Here is a 23,133-nt window from a genome sequence, read left to right on the forward strand (position 1 = left end):
TAACAACACCAAACCGGATAGGATATAGGGGGTAAGTAAAAATGTCCTGAGGAGGAAACCCAAAAGATGTTCTGTGAACATTTTATCAGACAAACTGCTACAATTCAGACTGATGTTATATTTATAGGGTTTTGTAGCTGACTTCTCAGGCACATCTCAGGCACATCTCCTCTCTCCATCACTGCTAGAAAGTCATCAATCAGCTCTAGCTCTCTGGAACATTATCCAAGAGATCGGAAAACCAATCTAGACAGCTTGGGTAACTCTGAATCCTAAAATGGCAGATCTACAGTCAAGGATCGAGGCGTGTTCCTGATCAGCTCGATCATCCATCAGGTCCTGAACATCAAGAGGTCAGCTTGAGCTTGTTTGCTGTTGCTAGCTCTCAAGTTAGCACAGCAACACACTCAGCTGTGCTAACACACACACAAACACACACACACACACACACACACACACACACACACACAAACAGCATTTCAGCATATTGGAAAGTACATTTGGATTCCTAACCTGAAATTAAACCAGAAGTCGTGTCTCTCAGTCCATGTCCGCGAATATACACTCCCAGGCCGTCGCTTTTCGTTTGTGCAATAGGTTTTTAAATAAATAACGTATATATTTCTGTATAGTTATATATACATTTATAGATGTGTATATATATGTATTTAAATCCTCTCGAACAGATCAGTATCTCCTTCCCCCCAGTCTCTCTCTCTCTCTCTCAGTCCCGGAACAGCACCGCCTATGGAACAACAGTTCATCCGGGTAACAAGCGGCGTGTTTTTGTGCGCGTGTGTGTGCGTGCGTGCGTGCGTTCGTTCAGGTGGCGGGCTGCGCTCCAAACCGCGCGTCACTGCTCGGAAAGAGTGCGCAGGGCACGACACAATGATATGCTATTGAGACCACCAAGGGAGTAGGGTGATGATGCGGTTTAGGACGACGCCATTATCACTAGTGTAGTTGTTCAGCTGGGTTATGGAGCAAATGAAAAAGGGCAGGATGGGCCCAGGTTTTTCAGGATTTATTATTTTTTTTCACACCATGAAGATGTGCAAGATCACCTCCAGCATCCTTTCGGTTTAGTTGTGAGCGATTCACAACCTTCTCACAACAGGTTCATCCATAAAGGGTTCAGCATGCTGAAGGCACTTTTGCATACTGTATTGTACAAGTCAAGTCCACTATTATTGAGACAAATCACCAAAACAAAACACCATAATACAAAAAGTATCCCAGAGCTGCTGCTCCCAGTTTGGTACACATGTAATAATCCAATTCTGCTACTTTCTTCTTTCAGCTTCTCTTATTAGGGTTCACCAAAACGGATCATCCGTCTCCAAACCCCTCTGTCCTCTACGTCTGAATCTTCCACACCAGCTACCTCCATGTCTTTCCTTCACCACATCCATAAACCTCCTCCTTGGCCTTCCTCTTTTCCTCCTTCCTGGTGTCTCCATCCTCAGCATTTTCCTACCGATATACCCCATGTCCCTCCTCTGCACATGTCCAAACCACCTCAATCTCGCCTTCCTCACTTTGTCTCCAAAACGTCCTACATGTGCTGTCCCTCTAATAAACTCATATCTAATCCTGTCCATCCTCATCACTCCCAACATCTTCAGCTCTGCTACCTCCAGCTCCACCTCCTGTCTTTTACTCAATGCTACGGTCTCTAAGCCATACATCATCGCAGGTCTCACCACAGTCCTATAACCTTTCCCTTTCATTCTTGCAGATTTATATAAAAAAAAAAAATTCTCCTCTTTAAAACTTTCCACTATAAAAACCCTGTCTGTAATACCACCATGACAGAAATTAATTCGTGGCCTGGTTGCACTGGTTCTGATTGTTTGTTATGATTATTTTAGACCTTTTTTAATAAAAAATAAATCTCAACCAGACCCAGGTCTCTCTCCTTATACTTTCCAGAAGTGTCCTGGATTGTTCAATACATGCTTTACGATTGTTCAATGTTAGCTTAATCACATTTTTCTCTCATGGTACTCCCTCCTAACCCCCATCTTTTTAATCATGTAGATCAAATATTTGGCACAGTCTATATACTTCAAGCTTACCATTATTTATATATATATATATATATATATATATATATATTATATATAAATTACTGTAATAATTCAGGTGCTCTAGATTTGTTTGCTTTGATAAATAGAGGGTATGCATTCTAAGATAAGCCCGAACACATTAGTGGCTTTAAAAAAAAGGTTTATTTAACTTCTGTACAAAAAAAATGTAAGCAACATCAAAATATTTATGTACAAAGATATACAAAAAAAAAAAAATCATGACTGTCATGGACCAATAGAGTTCAATAAAGCATACAAGGAGACCTAATCTTCCTCGTCTTCATCTGGAAGCGGTCTGGACCTGTACACGGTAAAGCAGAACATTTGACAATATAAACATGAATTTTACACACAATGAATGAAATGAAACCAATCGAGACGTACTTCCTGGGTGCTTTGGACACGCCGCTGCCCCCGGCCTCTTCTCCATCACTAACGGGGTGCACATTCTCCTTCTCCGGCTTTCTGCCCGGGCCTCCGAAGAAATCCCCAATGCCTTTCTGCCACGTCGGAGTCGGACGGGGACAGACCGGGTTCCCACCAGCATACTTACTTTTCCCTGCAACAACAAAACAGCTTTATTAATACATCATGCTCAAAGTACATCCAAATAAACATGACATGGCTGCAAAAAAGGGGGAAAACAACCATGAAGTGGTATTTAATAGCCAAATAAAGACCAAAATATTTTGAGATTTGAGAAGGAATGAGCAGTGGAGATGAGCAGAACCTGGGGTGGAGGCCTGAGGGCTGCTGTTGGAGGAGTTTCCTGAACTGGAGGCACCAAGTGACTTCCTGGGTGCAGAAGCAGCAACAGCTAAAGATAATGCAAATAAAAAAAACATGCATTAAAAATTATGTATAAGAAAAACAGAGCTTTCAATCCATATAAACGGAAATACAGGCAGCGCCCACATGAATCCCCTCCTCTTCCTCCTCTTCATCCAAACAAATCTGGCGCCATTTCTCCTGGGGTTGAGCTTTACCCGAGCTACCATCTTTAAATGGGAGCTAAATCCAGACTTAAACCACTTTCTGACATTTTATCTATCATCAAATGTTTATATATTATGAAAAAAAAAACACCTCACGGTTGACAGAACACCACAACAAGGTCACAAAGGTCACAAGACACACGGGCGAAACCATTGAGCGAAAATGTCAAAACGTCCATTTATAAACTGGGTTTTGCATCAAAATAAAAATAAAATAATAGCGTTTATATAAGAAAGAAAAACCGAAAACGTCTTTGTCAAGATTTTGCATCTTGACTAGATAATATGATGGAAAAACAAATTGGCGGGAGAGGCATGAAGAGAACATAAAGGCAGCTCAGAGCTTCAACACAAACCGGATACGAAATAAAAAAAATATCAAAAACGACTAGAAAGTCGTTCCTGTGCATCTTATTATTATTATTATTATTATTATAACCTCACCTTTCCTGTAGCTGCTAGGAACACTATCTGCTTTCGTCCTGACCATTTCGGCTCGTTTTGCGCGCCCCCGCCGCGTGCACACCAAACACAAACGCGCGCACTTCCCGCCAGCGTTTTAAAAGCGAGTCCGACGCGAGTTCGACTTGGGGGCGGGGCGTGCGCGTTAACGTCACTCGCGCGCTCGACCAAACGCTGGGGAGATTGTGAGCGACAGGATTGAGGCCACGCCCACTTGGACCTCGATTTAGTATGCCCTGCATTTTGCCTGACTGTAATGTGGGTAATCAACAATTAGACTGTATTTAATACAGTTCGGTATATTAATTTATCACCTTTTTTAACTGCTAGAACAAATACGTTTGAAATTATGGTTTTCTATTATGCAGACTTTTATGCAGTTGCACTGTAAACCTGGGCTTATATTATATTACTTGGGCTTTAGTTGAACTTGAGTGGTTGGTTAAAACTCCTTAAGTTTGCACACACCTTCTCCTTCAGTGGTTTTTCTTTATTTGTTTTATTTTCAACATTCTACATTCAAAACTATAAATTATGGAAAGAATTATGGAATTGTGCAGTAAACAAAAACCTGCTAAACAACTCAAAATATTTGTATATTTTACATTGTCCAAAGTTTAGCTGGTTACATCTTGGCACAAGTCATCCTCTCATCAAATCCATAAGGAAGACACCTGGAATTGTTTCCAGTTCACAGATGTGCCTTGTCATGAGTTCCTTTGGTATATTTGTTGTCATTCATAATTTGGTTTTTGAACATGAGTTGAGATGAAAACTGGAAAGCGAAGGAAAAGCAGCCAACCAGCACTCAACAACTTTGGGAACTCTTCAAGATTGTTGGAAAAACCATTCCATGTGACTACCTCATGAGGCTGACTGAGAGAATGCCAAGGGTGTTATTAAAGCAAAAGTGACTACTTTGAAGAATCGAAAATATAGAAAACAAATGTTTTTGGCAGTGGTAGCTGTGTCCCTAAACAAGGCCCTTTAACTCTTCAGCTGTTCAACCTTTCTGGACAAGGGTGTCTGCTAAATGGCAAAAATGTGTTCTGGGTTATTTGCTACATAATTCCATACATGTCTTTTCATAGTTTTGATGTCTTCAGTATTCATGTACAATGTTGAAAATATGAATAATCACCACGGAATTAAATCTAACTACAACTAAAATGCCATTGTTACCAAACTTTCTGGAAAGTTCAACAAAAACCTCTGTCGTGGTTTTATTTGGTAACTGACAGGGAAAGTTAGTTATACATGCCCATGCCAAAAATTTAATAAAGAGCTGTGTATTACTACATTTCCTAATATATAAATAATTCAATAATCAAAGTGGTTGATAACTAACAACAAGTGTAAAATAAAGAGACATTTTTAATCCATGTTAAAATAATGGTGTTAATGGGGCCATTTTAGGTGATGCAGTATGTAGTTGAAGGTTCAGGAATAAATCAGCTCTAATGGCCATGTTAAATTAATATCTGTGTTGTGGTAATACATGGATCTTTACACTTTTTGTTGCTCTTGAAGAGGTTCCTGGTTGCATGAGCATAACTTAGTAAACAAACGGCTGCACTTGCCCTGTTAGAACCTCGTGGAAAGCATATTAGGCAAAGAGCTCACTTTCTAAGAACACCCTCCTTATGATGAGCGGCTAATGAGCTACCATGACCTATCAAGATTCATTCAGACTGGAGTAGAACTGGATTTAAACTTAATTTAAACACCAAAATTCTGTTTTAGGATTGGGTTGCTTTCATCAGGTCCCTTTCAGAAGGAATTTGCTGACAGATTACAATTTTAATTCATTTTTATTTAAAAAGCATACATTCAGTAACTATTTATGGTTACACTGTCTATAAATGTATATATTATTACATATTTGCTTCTATTTATCTATATTACATTTAATGTCAATTTTGTGTGGAGAAAGAAGCATGGCTTGTGGTCTCTCCTGGCCCCTAGTGGTTGAATTTAATACTGCACGTCACCCTTTCCAAAAGCCAGCAAAATTACATATACCGTATATGATTTAGATTTAAATACAAGTGGCAAAATATGGTGTCTATATTAATAATATAATCATTAAAACGTTAATTCTTTAATTCCAAATCTTTTCTAGAATAAAATCTCAATAGAGATTTTTTTACATAACTTAATTATACAAGTTTGAATCGTGATCACTCAAATTCCTTGTTTCTCGTTTAGGGAGTTGTATTCTGGCTCATTCAGGCCATAGAAGTCTTTGTAGGGTGTAAATACCTAACTAACTTAGCAACTAACAAATTAAGCAACCAACCAAATTACTAACTAACCATTCACCTAAACAACCAAGGGTGGCAGGCCATGCATTTCACACCTAGGCCTTTATTGGTGCCCTACCTTAATTTGTCCACCTATTAATACCATCATTATGATGCCACAGCTTTAGAACCTATCAGAAGTATACAGAGACACAGTATAACTGAGTGCTGCAACAAAGACTGGTATCTCATGCAGCAAGAATAAAAGCCATTATTAACACGTGTGTGTTGTTCACATTTTTGTTAGTCAGCCAGTATTCGCATATCTCGTGGCCTTACTGCATTTTTTTTTTAGCTTTTAATTCAACACATTCAAAATAATGTATGATAAAATACTCAACAGACGCTTAATTCATCTCAATTTTAACCAATATAAACAGCATATATGGTTAATTGCTTTTTACTCTTGTTAGATCACATTTATGAATTAAAGTGCTACTTTTTTTTTTTTTTTTTTAATGTAATTAAAAAAGAAAATCAGTAACCATGTCAGTCTAAAGAACACATCAACCCCATTGAACACATTGCCATTTTATTCAGCCTATACAACACCTGAGGGGCAGAGTTTTACTGTCTGTGTGTCCTTCTAAATTAGTGTAATCCAAAATAATTTTCTTGATGGAAACTGTGATAAAAAGCTCAAAAGAAGAATTGATGTCCTGCACATGAGTAACTACTATCTGTGTTGGCCCTGGTTGCATCCTTATCACATTGGCAGCCATGTGGTGTGGCCCATTTCTTGACTATCAATTTTTTTTTTTAAATCCATATTTCTTCATTTGCTGGCTGCTGATGGGTTTGTTTTGGTCCTGATGCTGGCTGCTGATAGGCTGGTCCTGATGCTCCTTACCGTTTGAGAACTAGCTGATGCTCCATCTCATCTTCCTCAAAGGCACTGTCATTTTAAAAAATGTGATCCTCACATTCTGAAACTTCTTCCTCTACATCATCATTATCACACACTTCTCTCTCTTGCAAAATCATTGGAAGAGAATCTTTTGGCCATCTTGAATAGTTATGATAAGCACCCACACTGGCAAAGATATATTTATAGTGTCACGCCCCCAATTTGCAGCTGGGATAGAGTATGAGCAAATAAATAATGGTTCCCGTAATTAATCGTATTATTTTTCTTTTGATAAAAAATCAAACCCAAACTCCATACAAGGATTAAAACAAGAATCCCAATGAACACAATTCAACAAGTTTCATTTTACTGCAGCAACAGTTGAAACACCTGCATACATCATCTCTAGCAGAAGCTGAATATAAGCCTCATTAAATGACTGTGCATTTTTTTCTGTGCTATATGGTTTTTCACAGGATTTAAATATGAAGCAAATTGTGTGTTTTTCTGCAAATACGACAGGAAAGAAAATGCAAAAGTATAAATGGTTCGCAAAAAAAAAAAAATTTATGATTTTTTTGACTGACCTTTCCTTACAATGTCTAGCTTTTCTTAAAAAGTCCAGCTTGTAAAGTTTATCTGTGACCAAATCAATTTCTTCTCCTCAGTCAGCCATTGTGTAATGAAAAAAAAAAAACCCTAGCTTTTTAATTTAATTTAAATCCACTCATATCAATTACCTTTTGCAGTTTGCTACAGATGCAGGCTGCAAGCTCTAAATAGTGCGCTCTCTGACCATTGAATCAAAGAATGTGAAAATACCTTTTTTTATTTGAGGGCCTCAGAGTGGCCAACTTGAAATCTGACCAGCCTTCTAACAACATGGATTTGAATCTACAGGGTGCCAGCAGTCTGCATTTTGAAGGGTTTACAGCAGATGGATATCTTTGGGCCCGGCAACACGTGACGGCTGAAATCTGATTGGACAGAAACTCTAACCAAAACTTAAAAGAATAGACTAATGGGTCTCAGAATATTGCATATATACATATCAATGGACAAAAACATATATTTAATTATAAGTCAGTGATTCGGATAGAGTTGAAACCAACAGAGAAGGCCTTGCTGGGCCTGATGGCCCACCACTCCTAACTAACCAACTATCTAATCTAATCTAATCTAATCTAATCTAATCTAATCTAATCTAATCTAATCTAATCTAATCTAATCTTTTTACACAACTAACAATTTTTACTTGATTAAACCGTACATCTGAGCACCCCCTGTAACTAATTGGTAAATGAATCATTTACCTGAACTGACTCAAATGACTCGGTTCACTGAAACGACTCCAGACGTTTCTTGGCAGCAGTTGGAGTGTAGATGCGGAGCGAGTCTAGAGTTCACCATCCTACCGGGAAGCAACGCCAGCACACTTAATTTCATTATATACTGCGAAGTGTATTTGAGCAGATTATATACTCAGCTACCTTTACTATATCTTTATTTTATATTCACTCTTTATTTGGTCCGCGGTAGTGTGTGGAAGTTTGGCGCGCGCACGTGTTTTATCTATTGATACAGCTATAAGGAGGTAATTAAATTATCTCATTAACAGACCTGGGAACATGTTTTATACTGCAATTAATATATGTAATAGTGTTGTATTTTGGCTGTAGCAGCAGTAGTAAGTGCTGTTTGTCAAGAATTGTGATTAAAAAAAAAGAAAAACACTCAGCTAACCAGTTTCTATATTAACTTAGCAAGCTAACTTTTTTCAAGCTAACGATTGGTCAATTGGTGCTGGACACTTAAGAACTTTATAGATTGTACATTTTATAAAATTTACAATCTATAAAATACTTAGTGTAGGATTATATTAGTGTAGGATTATATATTACAATTTTATACATACACACATATATATATATATATATATATGTGTATGTATAAAATTGTAATATAAAATCCTACTGCCATGTTCGTTATTTCAGATTATATGCTTTGTGAATGTCTCTTTTTATTGATTGATTAATTGATCTGTGATAAACAGTGAGGACATGGTGTCTGCTGTAAAGTTTCTCATCTCTAAGCTGCTTTCTCCTCTTTGGAGGACAGTGGATGAGGAACCGGATGGCTTTTATTACAGCACAGGTAAGACAGGCCTTCTCCAAAACACAGGTGTACACACACACACACACACACACACACACACACACACACACACACACACACACACACACACCTCATCAAATCATTATACCAATAAAAAGGTAGTAACAATTAAAATAGCCAAATTAGACAATTATAAGTAAGCATTTTTGATAAGTGTCTAATTCAATCAACTACAAATAAAATTGCCACACCTATCAAGTTGGCCTGATTTATTAATTTATTATAGAGATTAAGTTTTAAAATAAACTCATCTAGTCTAAATGACCTGCACTTTATAATATCTACGACAGATCTCATATTGGTGAGTGAATTTGAGCATAAACAGGAAAATGATTACTGAGGTCAGTTTTTTTTTGCTGTTTTTTATGATTATTACTTCTCATACTGTCTGAGATCCTGTTAAAATTCAGTAATGGACTAGGAATGTTCATTACTGTGGCATGTTCCGCTTTTCAGATTAAATGATGATCCATTATCCTAAATCCTGACAATTCAGGGTCGTGCAGTAAATCAGGATTCCTAAACAATTATACTTTAAAGGGATCTGTAGGCATATGGATTGGCAAAATCTTTTTTTTTTTCTCTACTGTGTTTGTAGCAGTTCTATATTTTTTTTTGCCATAATCCCAAACCATCCTTCCACAGCTGGCTTTGTAACAGTGTATGACAATTTTCACAAGACTTTGGTCGTAATGACACCAAATTGGTTTCTGGTGAGCACGCCACAGAATACTCTTTAGATTGCACATTTTAACTGATGAAAGAATTATGATTGGTGTGCGATTTTGAAACCATAACGGCAACATAAGGCCCAAATCATACAACTTAAAGCCAGCTTTGCTAGTTTAAATGGGCCTCATTAAATGCATTTTGATGTACAAACAATAAGCAATTAAACTTGACCAATTTTTTTAAATCATGATGATTTGGGACTGTCTTGGTGCAACAGTGAAGTGTTTGTGTAGTTTTTTATAAATCATGTAATTCATGTGAAATCTCTGGAAAGATTACTCTGGTAATCCATATTCACTAATGTCTTGATATACATGTATTCCTGAATTCATATACATCAATTAGCTATTTTTTCCATCATATACCCCCTGTCTTTTTCATTCTAATAAAATAATGTATTGTTTTTATATATCTAGGTATGGAGGAGATTCGACAAATGCGAGGTAGTGTAGTGACTCATCTATGCGAGAATTACGGGCTGATTGATCATTCTGTGTACTTCACTGTTGAAGAGGTGCTTGGAGGAGTGCCTCTGCATGTGGGTGATGCTGTTAGTGCTCTGGCTGTTCAAGATGGAACCCATGGAGGGTGGAGGGCTTTACGGGTTTGCACCTTGCATTTCTTTACTACTTTTTTTATTTTGTTTTTTATTCTCCACATGCAGTGGTGGATGAAGTACACAAACCATGTAGTCGAGTTAAAGTACAGATTAGGTAAAATATTCCTCCAGTAAATCTAAAAGTTTCCCTTTAAATTTACACTTGAGTAAAAGTACAAATGTATTTGCCTTCAAATGTACTTACAGAGCCTGAGCTCTACTCTGATTGGTGGATTGCTGTGTGTTTGACCAGTTAAGTTTTTATCCACTAATAAATAAAACGGAACAACTGATATTTTTAAATGTAGTGAAGTTGAAGTAAAAGTAAAAGTCTGCCCAAATGGAAATATTTCGGTAAGAATGTAAAGGTATGCTAAAAAGCTACTTAGGTACAGTAACCAATTACATTTACTGTTCACCACTAATCACATGGCATTTTACCAAGAACCATAACCTTACTTTAAATTAAAAACTTTACTGGCTTAAATATATCACACTAGGTGTTTCTCCTGCATACTGAATTGAATATGTATATTTTGGAAATATCAGCCATGGGCATATACTCTATAGAATGTTTATTTAATTCTTTCTACAGGTGGAAAGGCAAATTGATACATGGGAAGGAGGCAGTTCCTCACTTGAAACGGACGCTAATAAGTTCAGGGCTCTGATTGGAACAGTAACATCATGCAATAAAGATGGCGGATTTATTAATCAGACGACGTATTTTCCCCGATCAGCCCTGTGTGAAGGTTATGCATCAATACTTGTTTTACATATAATGCTGTATTATTTGTAATATGATTTTAGTCGACTGAAATAAGCTTATCCGGTAATGTCTTTTCCTTTTAGGTTTTGAGCCCATTAAAGGAGATTGGGTGCAGGCAGAATACTTCATTAGCCCCACAGATTGGAGCAGTCAGGCTCGAACTGTTGCCCCGCTACGATACCAGCGCATGGACCAAGTCAGTCCAAACACACACAGAGCTAATATTCCAGTTCCTCGTGTTTATTTAGTAAAATGTATTTCTTATTTCAGTTTGTCGATTTCTAGGAATGATGGAATTTCATCTTCACGTAAAATAACACTCCTGTCCTTCTCTCTGCCTTTCAGATGCATGTGTCTCGTGTGTTTGGCAACGGTGGGGTTGTTGGAGACAGTGTGTTTTTCAATATGGACTCACTGCTGTTGCCAGCTGGATACAAACCCGCACAAGGAGATGCAGTGAGCGTTGTGGTGGTGGAGAGCAGTCAGTCATTGTATTGCTGGAGGGCACTCTGTATGGCCCCCATTGATAAACACAGGCTAGTGCCCTTATTTTCCATTGTTCTTTAATTTGTCCACTTATTCCTTAAGTCATAAACAGAATATTTATTGCTTTTCATCACATTAGGGTGAATGGGTCGGAGACTATATTGCCGGAAGCTGAAATCCAGACGTTGCTAAAAAATAAAGGGGGGCTTGTGGTCAGTGAGAAAACACATTTTGGATCTTTGTGGCTGGGGGAGAGTAAAGAGCTGCTTATATTTCTTCAGTGAGTAAATGAGACAAATTCTGCCTCGCACAGAAAATATTTTAGTCCGTTTTTTTTGTTTGTTTTTTTACTGATGTTTTTTTTTTTTTATGTAAATATTGCATATAAAATTGTACATATGAAATGCATCTAACAGGATTATTCTTTAAATAGTATTATATTTTATATAATAATTCTTCTTTGGTTTTGTGTTCAGCAATACTGGTTCAGAAACCCACAAACTGAAGTGGTGTGAATTTGCTGGCTGGGACTCGGAGGAGCAGTTTTCATTTAGACTGACGCCACGTTACGCCAACACTGACCTTACATCAAACTCCAAGCTTCAACAAAGCATCCCAACCAACCCCTACATGCCCTTCCTCCAGGTATCTGGAAGAGGCATTGGATCAGGGCATGGCCTCTATGAGTTCCCCAGTTCTTCCTCTGTACCTGTTGGGGAAAATGGGGAAAGACATGAAAATGGTTTTGTGGAAGATATTGATAAAGAGGTTACAGATAATGCTGAGGAGGCACCACGTTTGCGGGCAATAGAGAGAAATCTGAGCATATTACCAGGGGAGAAGGTGTCCATCACTATAGGCTGCCATGCTAAGTAAGTGAATGATTAAAAGAGATATTTTTACTTTAACAACAATTAGATGTACCTGAAGTTTTCTAAATGTTATTGTCTTTGGGGTCAAATGTGACTGACAATTTTCTTTTTGTGCAACAAACACTAGTGGCCAGAGGTGGCAAAAGTGCACACAGCCTTCACTAAAGTAGAAGTACAGATACTCATGTCTTAAAGACTCTGGTAAAAGTTAAAGTACTGACTACACTTTTTTACTCAAGATAAAGTAAAGAAGTTTGGGCTTTGATGTGTTTTTAAGTAAAAAGCCATTACTAATTCTTGTTTTAGTGTCATGCTGGTAACTGGGTGCCACGTCTCATTAATATTAGGGTTGTCAATTAAAATATTTAATCTTGATTAATGGCATGATTGTCATGAGTTAACTCAACATTAAACAAAGCTTAATTGTACATTTTTATGTTCTAAATGTACCTTAAATGTATATTTTAAAAGTTTTTTTATATTTTTATCAACATGAGCATAGACAGATATAGATGCAAATGTATATTTATTATTAGTGAAACCATTCTTAATGAAGACAAAATATTCTTGGTAATGTTTTAAAGTAATTACGGTGTTTTGAATTACGTTAATCTTCAGGAGAAACTGTACCTCTTCTAACTTGCATACAGATTACATAATCAGAGAATATATTTTTTTTATATTTAGACATTTTGAGCTTTCTATTATTATAATTGTCTGTGAGGCAGGTATTCACTGAGATTCAGGTTGTTTTATTTATGTCTGAAAATAGATGACTGAGACGGCAGAAAGCCACACTGTGTTTTCTTTATTTTACAAAAGCACAGCATTTTGTTATGAGTGTATACAGATAAAAATAGACCATTTACAGATCCAACTGATGTATTGCTCTTATCTGTACAATCAAAAAAGACTCGCTTTTATGAGGGGAAAAATGGCACAAAACGCGTCGACCACAGAGGGTTGATTGTGTGCATCATGGTGGATTTTGGTGCTGATTTGAGACTTCGATAAAACATGTTTACTGATTAAAAATTTCTTTTTAGTGGAGTTAAATTATTTATTTATTTTTATATCCGAGTGAAAAAAGGACGTCATGAATAAACGTGTGTCGGGTTGAAGGTTTTAATTTCGCCTCTTTTTATATTTATTTATATTTTTCATGGAAATGCGTGTATGTTAATAAAACTATCACCGTTAATATAAATTTGCGTTAACGCGTTAATTTTGTCAGCCCTAATTAATATATTAATACGAATCAAATTTTGTTATCTAATGAATGTGTCCAGGCCGAACAACCACCATATAGAACACAAACAGAGAAAAATGATGATCAGGAATGTCTCTGTTCTCAGTCATGTTTACATCGCTGACTCCCTCCGTCTCATCCATGTTAACCTCAGAATTCTTGTTGCCTTGTCTTGCTTGTTGTTAGCTTCATAAACTAGTGTACGTCTGTGGTGTGTGAGAGCCAGCAAATGATACACCAGTGGTAGATTTGAAGAAAAAAAAAAGCATGCAGTGAGGAAAAAAAAAATATTGACTTCACCCAAAAGATTAAAACTAAAGTAACGAGCCTGTTTTTGAAAATATAAGTAGAAAGTACAGAAATTTGTGTAAAAATGTAATGAGTGAAAGTAAAAAGTTGTCTGAAAAAATAGAAGTACTGATACCAGAAAAATCTACTTAAGTTACATCCCACCTCTGCTAATAGCTATGGTGTGAAGAAAGACAAAGATTATAGTGCTCCACTAAAAAGAAATATAATTGGGTTAGAAATTATATTTAAGGATTTTTATAGAATTATTTAAAGCCATATGAATCAGGCCAGTAATTCTAAAGCTGTGTGCAAGTAGGAGGTGGAAGAATGTCCAGGTGGAGTTGATCTACCAATTCATGTATAGACTGTTTCAGATAAAAGCTTGTAACCAATAAAATCGAAATATTACCATAAACCGATATTCGATATGGTCTCATGTATAATAAAAAGAAATAACATAGCAGAGTATCATTCTGTATCTAAAATAAATGTAAATGTAGACATTCCCTTAAAAAATCTATGCATGATCAACGATATGATCATTTGCATTTTAACTCCTGCTAAAGGTTTTCCTGTTCAGGCCTAATTATTTTCATATATGCATGTGTATTAAAGTGGTTACGTTGATATGCGTTCATATGGTGAAACAGTTTTAATGCTCCTCTGTGGATTGATATGCAATAATATTTTTATATATATGTTAATAAAAGACATAATATAGAAAGTGCATTACAAAAAGATTTAAAGATATACCCCTTTTTTTTTGTTTTGTTTTAGTTTTAATAAGACACGTTTGTGCTCTGTAGAAACCTGGGGCGGTGTGCAGAGCTGCTGTTGCTGCGCTTCTCTTCGTTTACCATTGGGAGGCGCTTGGAGGTTTCTGTGAGCAGTGTAGAGGAAAGGTTGTTGAAGCCCAGTGCCCCTTACTTTCCAGCTGCCCATCTGACATCTTCACAACATCCCACTGCTCGAATGGTCACTGTCATGGCTCCTGCACCTCCAGTCAGGTCAGCGTTCCAAATAAATTCCAGCATAAGGGTGTATATTTTTGGTGATGACGGATGCAAATACAGAAACTTAATTTTTTTTAAAGTCAGTCTCCGAGTTTTGTTTTTATGAGAATGCGTGCTCGACTGTGTTTTCCTCATCAGATTGGTAAGAAGGCATCTAACTAATTTCTTGGGAAGCTACCTAGTGCCACAGGCCTTGAGAGATTGTCTGGAGGCCAAAACCGATGTACTGGCAGTTCAGCCTGCTCTTGGGGAGGTAACGGATCGTTTATAGGGTTTGACTGCTCAGAATAAAGTCTCTGCTTTCAAAAGTGTATAATGCATCACCTTGAAAAGATATGGAGCCTGGAAGCTGACTAAAGTATTTAAATATATACCTCCAAAAATTCAAACACAAATATTAATAAAGTAAAGAGAGGAGAATCTGTGTAAAGTACACTACAGAAAACGCTCATATTCGGGTATTATTGTCAGCTTTCAGGCTCCATGAAAAAACTTGAAACACTCATGTCCTCCTTCCATCTGCAGCCACTGTGTCCTTCCTCCATGGTGCCTCGTTTTTCTACTCTGCTTTGGCTGGAGGAGTTGCAGGCTGAAAGAGAGCTTAGAGAGTTCAGTATCATTGGTGCCCTCTTAAAAAAAGGAACAGGGTCCTTGTACCTGGAGGTGCCTGGATTGAGTGAAGGAAGGCCAAGTCTTTTCATAGGTGTGGTGTCCTGTTTGTTAGTGCAGCATACTCAAGTCGTGTTTTTTATTTATTTTTGTGTGAAGCATATTTTATGTTTTAAATCTTTGTGTGTGTCTGATCTTTAATAGGAGACAAAGTTGTTCTGAAGAATCCATACAATGGAGGATTTGCTATACAGTATATCGGCTATGTTACTGAGGTGCTCGTTAATTTAGGGTACAATTATATTACAAAAAATGGTGTTATCTGTACTTAATTTAACCTGTATAAAATTGTCTTTATATGTGTATAGTTTTGTTTGCTGTTTCTTGACGCCTACAGATCAATGAGGAGGATGTGAGTTTGCGGGTAAATTCGGCATTTCTGAATAACTACTTAGGGGAGCCACTGGATGTCGAGTTCACTTACAACAGGTAACTATCCTATCATTGATGATAAAAAAACAAAAACAAAACAGTAGAGCTGTAATGAGTTTTCAGATTCACTACTAGGGTTGCAAAATTTCAGGATTTTTCAAGACTGGAAATCTTTTTATTTTATTTTATTTTTTATGGGAATTAACAGGAATAAACTGTGAATTTTCAAAATGGCAGATTAGCCTATAACAGGGAATTTAAATGTAGTTCTTACAGGATAATCCTGGTTAAAACAACCAGATTTCATGCAATTTCAGTTGAAGTTCAACCCTGTACATTAGTTAATCACGTGCACACAGCACACATACTACAGTGCCACAGGAATATTGAAGCCACAGTTTTGCATTCGATTCAGATTACATCCATTCAAATGAATTGATATTACTTGGGTGAATATAAATTATCTAAGGTATTGAAGCTTAACTAGCAAATACCAATATGTGTTTATTGAGCAGCTAGCCAGTAAACCATATATGCTAAATATAAGCTAGCACAATAAGAATTTGAGGCTAGCTCGCTCAAGATGTAATGCTCTTCTACCTTCTGTTTGTTTTCTGTTCTCATACAGAAGTACAGTAGTGATAAAGTTTGGACACACTACTATTTTATTATGTTTTTAAAAAGTGCATTTATTTGATCAAAGATACAGAACCAAACAGTAATATTGTGAAATATATTAGGAAATATATTTAATTTATTCTACTTACAATTAACAGCTTATGTTGAAACCAAATATTAATATTTCTTGTATATGATAGTTTATATAAATCTTAAAATTCCCATGTAAATATCCTGGAAATTTTCCTCCAATTTGCAACCCCACTGGCTTTAACCCATTTCAAGGCTTAGTCAATACATCACTGAGGTACATATACAATAATAACTGAAAACATAATGCTGCTTTAAAAAATTGTGTATTTTACTTACTTGACATCTCTAACTATCCCTTGTGTTAATTTCCTCATTCATTTTTATCTTTTTGTCCTCAAATTCAGACAGCCTATGAGAAGATGCCACCATGCTCTGGAACAGACCAAACACTTAGGAGAGAATGGTGATCTAAAGCTGAGAAACAACTCGCTCTTCAATTCTCCTTTCTTTTTATTTTTTTCTCATGTATCATTTCTGCAACTGTTCCTGCAAGATGAGTATGTCTGCTGAAACAGTTCTTCTTTTTTGTTAGTACTCTTCCCCAGATATTTGCAGCTGCAGAGCCCCTTGTGGACAGGTAAATGGGAGCCTGAAATGTCATCCAAGCAGGATGAAAACAAAACATCCAAGGAAGATAAAGTATAAATATTTTGTTAAGTGATTTAAGCCTTTTAGTTGTAATACAGATATTTAGGTGGACAACTTGTATGTTCTACACTGATAATAGTAAAATGGTGTTTTCAGGGTGGAGAAAAATCCTGTGAGAACGGAGGGAAGCCATCTTCTCTGACCATGGACATGGTCTCTGTGGCAACACAGACAAAAACAGGTAGGCCAGATTTGAGCATGTTATTTAATCTAATTTTGTAAAAAAGGGTGAATGAATAATTGTATTTAAATCAGATTGTCGTTTAAAAAAAAAAAAAAAAAAAGTCTGCACCCAACAGAATTGCTTTCTTTTTATTCTTGTCACCACTGATCACAGCTTAGGAGGTGTAAAGTCTGGGCATGATTATTTATTTTAATTTTTTTGTCAGATTTGTGCACAGCTGCTAAGCCCGTTCCAGACCCAGGCAAGTTCTTTAACTGCAATCTTAACCCTGCTCAGAAGGAGGCAGTCAAACGCATTCTCAGTGGACAGTGTCGCCCCACTCCATATGTGCTCTTTGGCCCACCAGGCACAGGCAAAACTATCACACTCATAGAAGCCATACTGCAGGTACATATCACCTGACTGACACATTTGTCTTGTTTGTCTGCTCTTATGGGGCATTTTTCAGACAATACTAAATAATTTGCAATATACACTCACTTATTTATATAATTTAATATAATCTAATATATTTAATCAGGATCACTATACTAATGCTAAGTAAGATCTCAACAGCTTTAGTTCTTTGCGGCATGTGTTTCTCAAAATGTTGAAAATGTAAGATTGTTGTCCATGTTGACTTGGAGCAAACATGCAGGATTAGTATTTGTATAAAAAAAATTGTGGACCCAGAATGCAGTTGTTCCTGAGTGCTTGTTTGGCCAAACCAAACTTTGTGAAGGTTAATTTGTTGTTAGTGTGTGAACATGTGGCATGATGCTGCATGATGTTCCACTCTGTGAGCATGTTTGTAGTGTTCCATGGATAGGCTCCAGTTCCTCTGTAGCCTTGATAAGGTGTTTACTGAACATGGATTAGTTAACATGAGCTTAACAACCTTCTGAATGACCCCCTGGCTGTGAGTGATGCCGTGGCATTGACCAAATTGTCAATCAAGTACTTGGTTGTTGAAAACTGGAAAAGAATTTTGAATTGCCATTAAAAATATGCATGTCGGATACACCGAACAGGCATAACATTATGACCACCTGCCTAATGTTTTATTGGTCCCCCTTTTGCTGCCAAAACAGTCCTGACCCATTAAGCATAAACAGCATTAACTTCTTTAGCAATTTGAGCTTTAGGAGCTTGTCTGTTGGATCGGACCACACAAGCGGGACTTCGCTTCCCACATGCATCAGTGAGCCCTCACTTGCCCATGACCCTTGGTTCACCACTGTTCCTTCCTTGGGCGACTTTTGATAGATACTGACCACTGCAGACCAGGAACATCCCACAAGAGCTTCAGTGTAGATATTCACATGCTGCTTAATATATCCCACTTACAGTACTAGTACAGATGCCATTAAGAAGAGATGATCAATGTTATTCACTTTACCGATCATAATGTTGTAATGTTATGCTTGGTTGATGTATTTCTGCTTTTTTTCCCCATACTTTAACTGATGATTTATTTCTCATAGTCCGAAGTATTAATTATGGATGTATTCATATGCAGGTGTATTATCGTGTGCCTGGGAGTCGTGTTTTGGTGTGCACTCCGTCTAACAGTGCTGCAGATCTCATCTGTATCCGTCTGCATGAGAGCGGCTACCTGAAAGATGCCAGCATGGCACGGGTCAATGCCACCTGCAGGATGGAGGAGGTACTGCAGTCTCAGCGAGTGCACTGATACACTACATAACTTGTAGCTGTTTTTTTTTTTTTTTTTTATTCTTAATTTCTATCCCCAAACCACATTATTGATTTTGAAGGTCCAGGTTTTTGGACAAGAAGGCTAAGAAACTAAATAAACATTTTATGTTCTTTTAGTTTTTTCCCTGGTAATGATTTTGTTCCCTGTATGCTTGCAGTTTATTCCCGAGGTTTTGCGGCAGTACTGCCATGCTGGAGAGGATGTACGCCATGCTTCTTTCCATCGTATTGTTGTCAGCACCTGCACCAGTGCTGGCATGTTTTACCAGATTGGTTTACGGTGAGAACTAGTTCTAGATATTCTTGTAAATTGTTTACCAAGAGTAATGTGCACTAGTGAACATATACTATGGTTTCTGAAGCATCACCTAAATTGTGAAATTGTAATTAGACGTATGGTGTTTTTTTATTTATTATTTTGGTTTTTAGTGTTGGCCATTTCACTCATGTGTTTCTGGATGAGGCTGGTCAAGCAACAGAGCCTGAATCTTTGATTCCTCTTGGCCTGGTGTTTGAAAAGACGGGACAGGTTAGTAGTATTCTGTATTAGCAGTCGAATCCGTTAATAGGGCAATTTTTTTTTTTTTACATTTTTAATTAATCGGCATTTGCCGATTGTGCTGCGAATTAGGCCGTTATTATGCTGGTGCATTAAGCACACCAAACTGTGTGCACGTTTTGCACTTGCATGTGAGAATGTAACTCTCATATACCAGTAGGTGGCAGTAGTCTATATTCACCAGCCTAACCAGGAAACCAGAAGAGTTAGAACTGTAAATGTGATCATTGCTAATGGATTTGTGTAGCTTTTTTAAAATCATGTCTGCTAAGCCTTCGGCTGCCCTGATTTCTAAATATCGGCATCGGACAGATAAAAACCCATATTAGTTGGCCTCTATTATGTTTGTTAACTATATTCTGACGTAATAACCTAAAAACTTTAGAAATATAATTGAATAGCAGTAAATATACAATATTCGGCATACATTTTTTTTTGTCTGAATTTTCCTTTATTTTATTTTTTTCCCCTTTCTCATAAAGATAGTCCTGGCTGGAGACCCAAAGCAACTGGGTCCAGTAGTGAAGTCTAAATTAGCTGAATCTTTTGGACTGGGAGTGTCTTTGCTTGAGAGACTGATGGCCAACCCTCTGTATTCCTGCACTGAGAAGGGCTACAATCCATTACTGGTGAAAAGTTAACACATTAACACACAAAATCAACTCGTAGCCCTACTTTTTTGCTTTGTTGCAACTGTAGGAAAGAAAATGTGATAAAGAAACTAACTTTACATGACACATGAAATAGGGTACACTAGAAACATGTGATCGTTGCTTGTAAGACTTATGCTTTAGATAAATTGTACAGTCTCAAGAGATGTACATTCATGCTCTGTTTGGTAGCACAAGTGGAACTGCAGTTTAAATAACTTTTTTTTTAGGTGACTAAGCTGGTGTATAACTACCGCTCCCATGAGGTGTTGCTGGAGCTACCGTCTCGGCTGTTCTACGGTGGCGAGCTGTGTGTACGCTCACAGAGAGCTGTCGTGGACTCCCTGTGTCACTGGAGCCGCCTTCCTACCAAGGGCTTTCCTCTCATCTTCCATGGAGTCAGGGTGAGCCTTTCTTTACAGCAATGTGTAGCTAAATTTGATTTCATTTGCATGATGTGATTTGAACAGAAAATCATTATTTGACGTCTGCCTAAGATGTTGCATAACAGCGCATATTTTTAATAAATAAGCATTGTAAAGCATTGTTTCTTTAAAGGGCACAGAGATGAGGGAAGCTACCAACCCCTCTTGGTTTAACCCTGGAGAAGCAGTGCAGGCCATGCTTTACTGTTGCCAGCTGGCAAAAAGACTCTACAACCCAATACCAGCTTCTGATATTGGCATCATCACTCCTTACAAAAAACAGGTCTCTTGTGCTGTCTATTCATGTACATATGAACTTCGTGTGTAATTGAATTAATTTATTTGTAATCGTTATTCCTGTCATCAGGTGGAAAAGATTCGAGTGCTGCTGCACAGGGCTGGGCTGGCTGACATTAAGGTTGGCTCAGTTGAGGAATTCCAAGGACAGGAGTTCTTGGTCATTATTCTCTCTACGGTAACACTTTAAATATAAGAATAACCTTTGTTACACATGCATTACTGCACAGTGAAATTATTTTCTTTGCATATCCCAACTTGATCGGAAACTGGGGTCAGCGCAGGGTCAGCCATGGTCCAGCACCCCTGGAGCACAGAGTGTTAAGCCCAAAAGTTGGCAGCTTGGCGATACCGGGGCTTTATCCCCCCCTGATCCAGGATAAAAAATGATTACAGATCAACAAACTGTAAAGTCATTCAGAGAGCATGTTTAAGCATGTTTTCATCTCTGATATTGTTACAGGCCTGAAATACTCTGAGATGCCCAAACTAGGAGCCCCAAAGGTGACCTCTGTTATGGCCCACCATGCTATATATAAGAAGAGGGGGAGAGACTAGCTGCATGCTGCATTAATAAAATACAATAAGGACTAGCTGCATGTTTCATTAGAGTTTACTGAATAGCTTTATAAGGCATTGAGTTTTTGTGCAATAAATTGAATTGTTTCTCATTATGCTTTATCACATAGAACTTTGAATATAAAAGTGCATTAGTTACACAGATTAGAGTAATGTTTTCTAGATATTTACACATTTTTCAATAAGATTAAATAATTAATGAGAGAAATCATGGCAACTTAAAATTTTTTGTGTAATGCAACATTTATTTTCATCCTTCATCCTTTATTTTCATCCATCTTGATTTTTTGCGCCCCCTCATAGGAAAAGGTTTGAGCAGCTATTCTTTTAATCTTTTCACATAACGGTCACTCTATGTATCGTTTTACAATGTAATAAGTTTTCAAAACAGATACGGAAATGTAAATATGAATTTGACCTGATTTTTTTTTTTATTGGGCATATATCATGCATGTATATTTTATTTGCATTTTTTTCTTTTGTGTCCGTGTTTTGGGTTGCATTTACAGGTAACTCAAGGAAAATGATTGAACAGAGTTATGTATTATTATTATTATTAACATCTCAGCTCATTCCCAATCCGTAGGTGCGCTCCATTGAGGCATTACCAAGCAATGACATTCAGAGTACACTGGGCTTTCTGTCCAACCCCAAACGCTTCAACGTGGCCATCACACGACCCAAAGCTCTTCTTATTGTTATTGGCAACCCACACGTGCTGGTCAAGGTAATGCTGCATTGTCTGCAGAGATTCAGGAATCTGCAAAATTGCATGATTTCTAGTCATTTTGTGTGCTTGTGCATATGTTGCAGGACCCATGTTTTCATGCACTGCTGCAGTACATCTATGAGAATGGTGCTTACCTTGGTTGTGACCCTCCGGTGTCCCTCCTAACCACTAATAGGTTAAACCTAATTAAAATTTTTATTTGTGTGTGTTTGTATGCATATAATTCATACATACTGTATTTACTATATTTAATACTATATTTATTTATCACATTGGGAAATTTGCAAAATAGCTCTCTACTGTATTATAATGAAATATTATTTGAATTTTTTTTTTCTCCACAGGGCTGCTTCTAAAGAGAAGTAGGAGTATAAAGAAGAATTCTTAACTGGTTAGACTATATAATGTATTTCAAAAAAAATAAAAAAATCTGTTCTGTGTCTGGTTTTTGTTTCTTTTTTTAACCTTAATTCCAAAACAAGTTGGTAAAAATAAAAACAATGCAATCATTTTACAATCTCATAAACCCATATTTTATTCACTTTAGAATATAAAAAGCCTGTCAAATATTTAAATTGGGGGCATGTATCATTTAAAGGAAGAAATAAGGTAATTTTTTATTTGATGTCTGTAAAACGTCTCAAAAAGTTGGGAGACGGGGCAACGAATGACTGGAAAAGTGTTAGAAAATGAAACTGATGGAGAAATATTTTGCAACTTAGGTTAATTAGC

The 23,133-nt window shown here is 37.1% G+C and overlaps 3 protein-coding genes across 7 annotated transcripts in view; 1 reads left to right on the forward strand and 2 right to left on the reverse strand.

Annotated features, from left to right (window-relative positions):
- Positions 1-749, reverse strand: part of LOC310728654 (casein kinase I) — a 32,759-nt gene extending 32,010 nt beyond the window's left edge. For 3 of the 4 annotated variants that reach the window (XM_083546420.1, XM_083546419.1, XM_083546417.1), the window contains exon 1: positions 514-741. The gene's annotated coding sequence lies outside the window, so the exon portion shown is untranslated. Of the gene's footprint in view, positions 1-513 lie in introns of all 4 variants that reach the window. The other variant, XM_083546418.1, reaches the window with a different exon arrangement.
- A 1,472-nt stretch (positions 750-2,221) lies between these two features.
- On the reverse strand, positions 2,222-3,687 carry pclaf (PCNA clamp associated factor). The gene is made up of 4 exons (XM_083545652.1): positions 3,530-3,687; positions 2,821-2,907; positions 2,475-2,649; positions 2,222-2,391 (listed from the first exon to the last, which is right to left on the reverse strand). Exons 1-4 carry the CDS (start codon positions 3,573-3,575, stop codon positions 2,355-2,357), a joined length of 345 nt encoding a protein of 114 aa, XP_083401778.1. The 5' UTR covers positions 3,576-3,687; the 3' UTR covers positions 2,222-2,354.
- A 4,340-nt stretch (positions 3,688-8,027) lies between these two features.
- Positions 8,028-22,829, forward strand: mov10l1 (Mov10 like RNA helicase 1). 2 transcript variants are annotated; one of them, XM_083546206.1, is made up of 27 exons: positions 8,028-8,291; positions 8,751-8,851; positions 10,021-10,208; positions 10,798-10,954; positions 11,055-11,167; positions 11,317-11,507; positions 11,597-11,737; positions 11,934-12,329; positions 14,676-14,876; positions 15,021-15,135; positions 15,408-15,585; positions 15,696-15,766; positions 15,889-15,980; positions 16,979-17,037; positions 17,167-17,273; positions 17,379-17,463; positions 17,672-17,853; positions 18,965-19,111; positions 19,320-19,441; positions 19,591-19,690; positions 20,203-20,349; positions 20,601-20,774; positions 20,929-21,078; positions 21,163-21,270; positions 22,258-22,398; positions 22,485-22,576; positions 22,746-22,829. In XM_083546206.1, exons 2-27 carry the CDS (start codon positions 8,758-8,760, stop codon positions 22,765-22,767), a joined length of 3,573 nt encoding a protein of 1,190 aa, XP_083402332.1. In that variant the 5' UTR covers positions 8,028-8,291; positions 8,751-8,757; the 3' UTR covers positions 22,768-22,829. The 2 variants fall into 2 exon arrangements, with proteins under 2 accessions (XP_083402332.1, XP_083402333.1); XM_083546207.1 differs by having other exon boundaries at positions 10,117-10,208.
- The last annotated feature ends 304 nt before the right edge of the window (positions 22,830-23,133 follow it).

The sequence above is a fragment of the Silurus aristotelis genome, assembly GCF_946808225.1.
Source record: "Silurus aristotelis genome assembly, chromosome: 7".
Classification (NCBI taxonomy): Eukaryota; Metazoa; Chordata; class Actinopteri; order Siluriformes; family Siluridae; genus Silurus; species Silurus aristotelis.

Bases quoted from the DNA above. Each gene is read 5' to 3' on its own strand.
- pclaf (XM_083545652.1), bottom strand. From the start codon at position 3,575: ATGGTCAGGACGAAAGCAGATAGTGTTCCTAGCAGCTACAGGAAAG. The intron at 2,908-3,529 runs GTGAGGTTATAA...CATTATCTTTAG, and splicing joins TCCTAGCAGCTACAGGAAAG to CTGTTGCTGCTTCTGCACCC. The intron at 2,392-2,474 runs GTACGTCTCGAT...TACCGTGTACAG, and splicing joins GTGTCCAAAGCACCCAGGAA to GTCCAGACCGCTTCCAGATG.
- mov10l1 (XM_083546206.1), top strand. From the start codon at position 8,758: ATGGTGTCTGCTGTAAAGTTTCTCATCTCTAAGCTGCTTTCTCCTCTT. The intron at 11,168-11,316 runs GTCAGTCCAAAC...TCTGCCTTTCAG, and splicing joins GATACCAGCGCATGGACCAA to ATGCATGTGTCTCGTGTGTT. The intron at 15,136-15,407 runs GTAACGGATCGT...TTCCATCTGCAG, and splicing joins TTCAGCCTGCTCTTGGGGAG to CCACTGTGTCCTTCCTCCAT.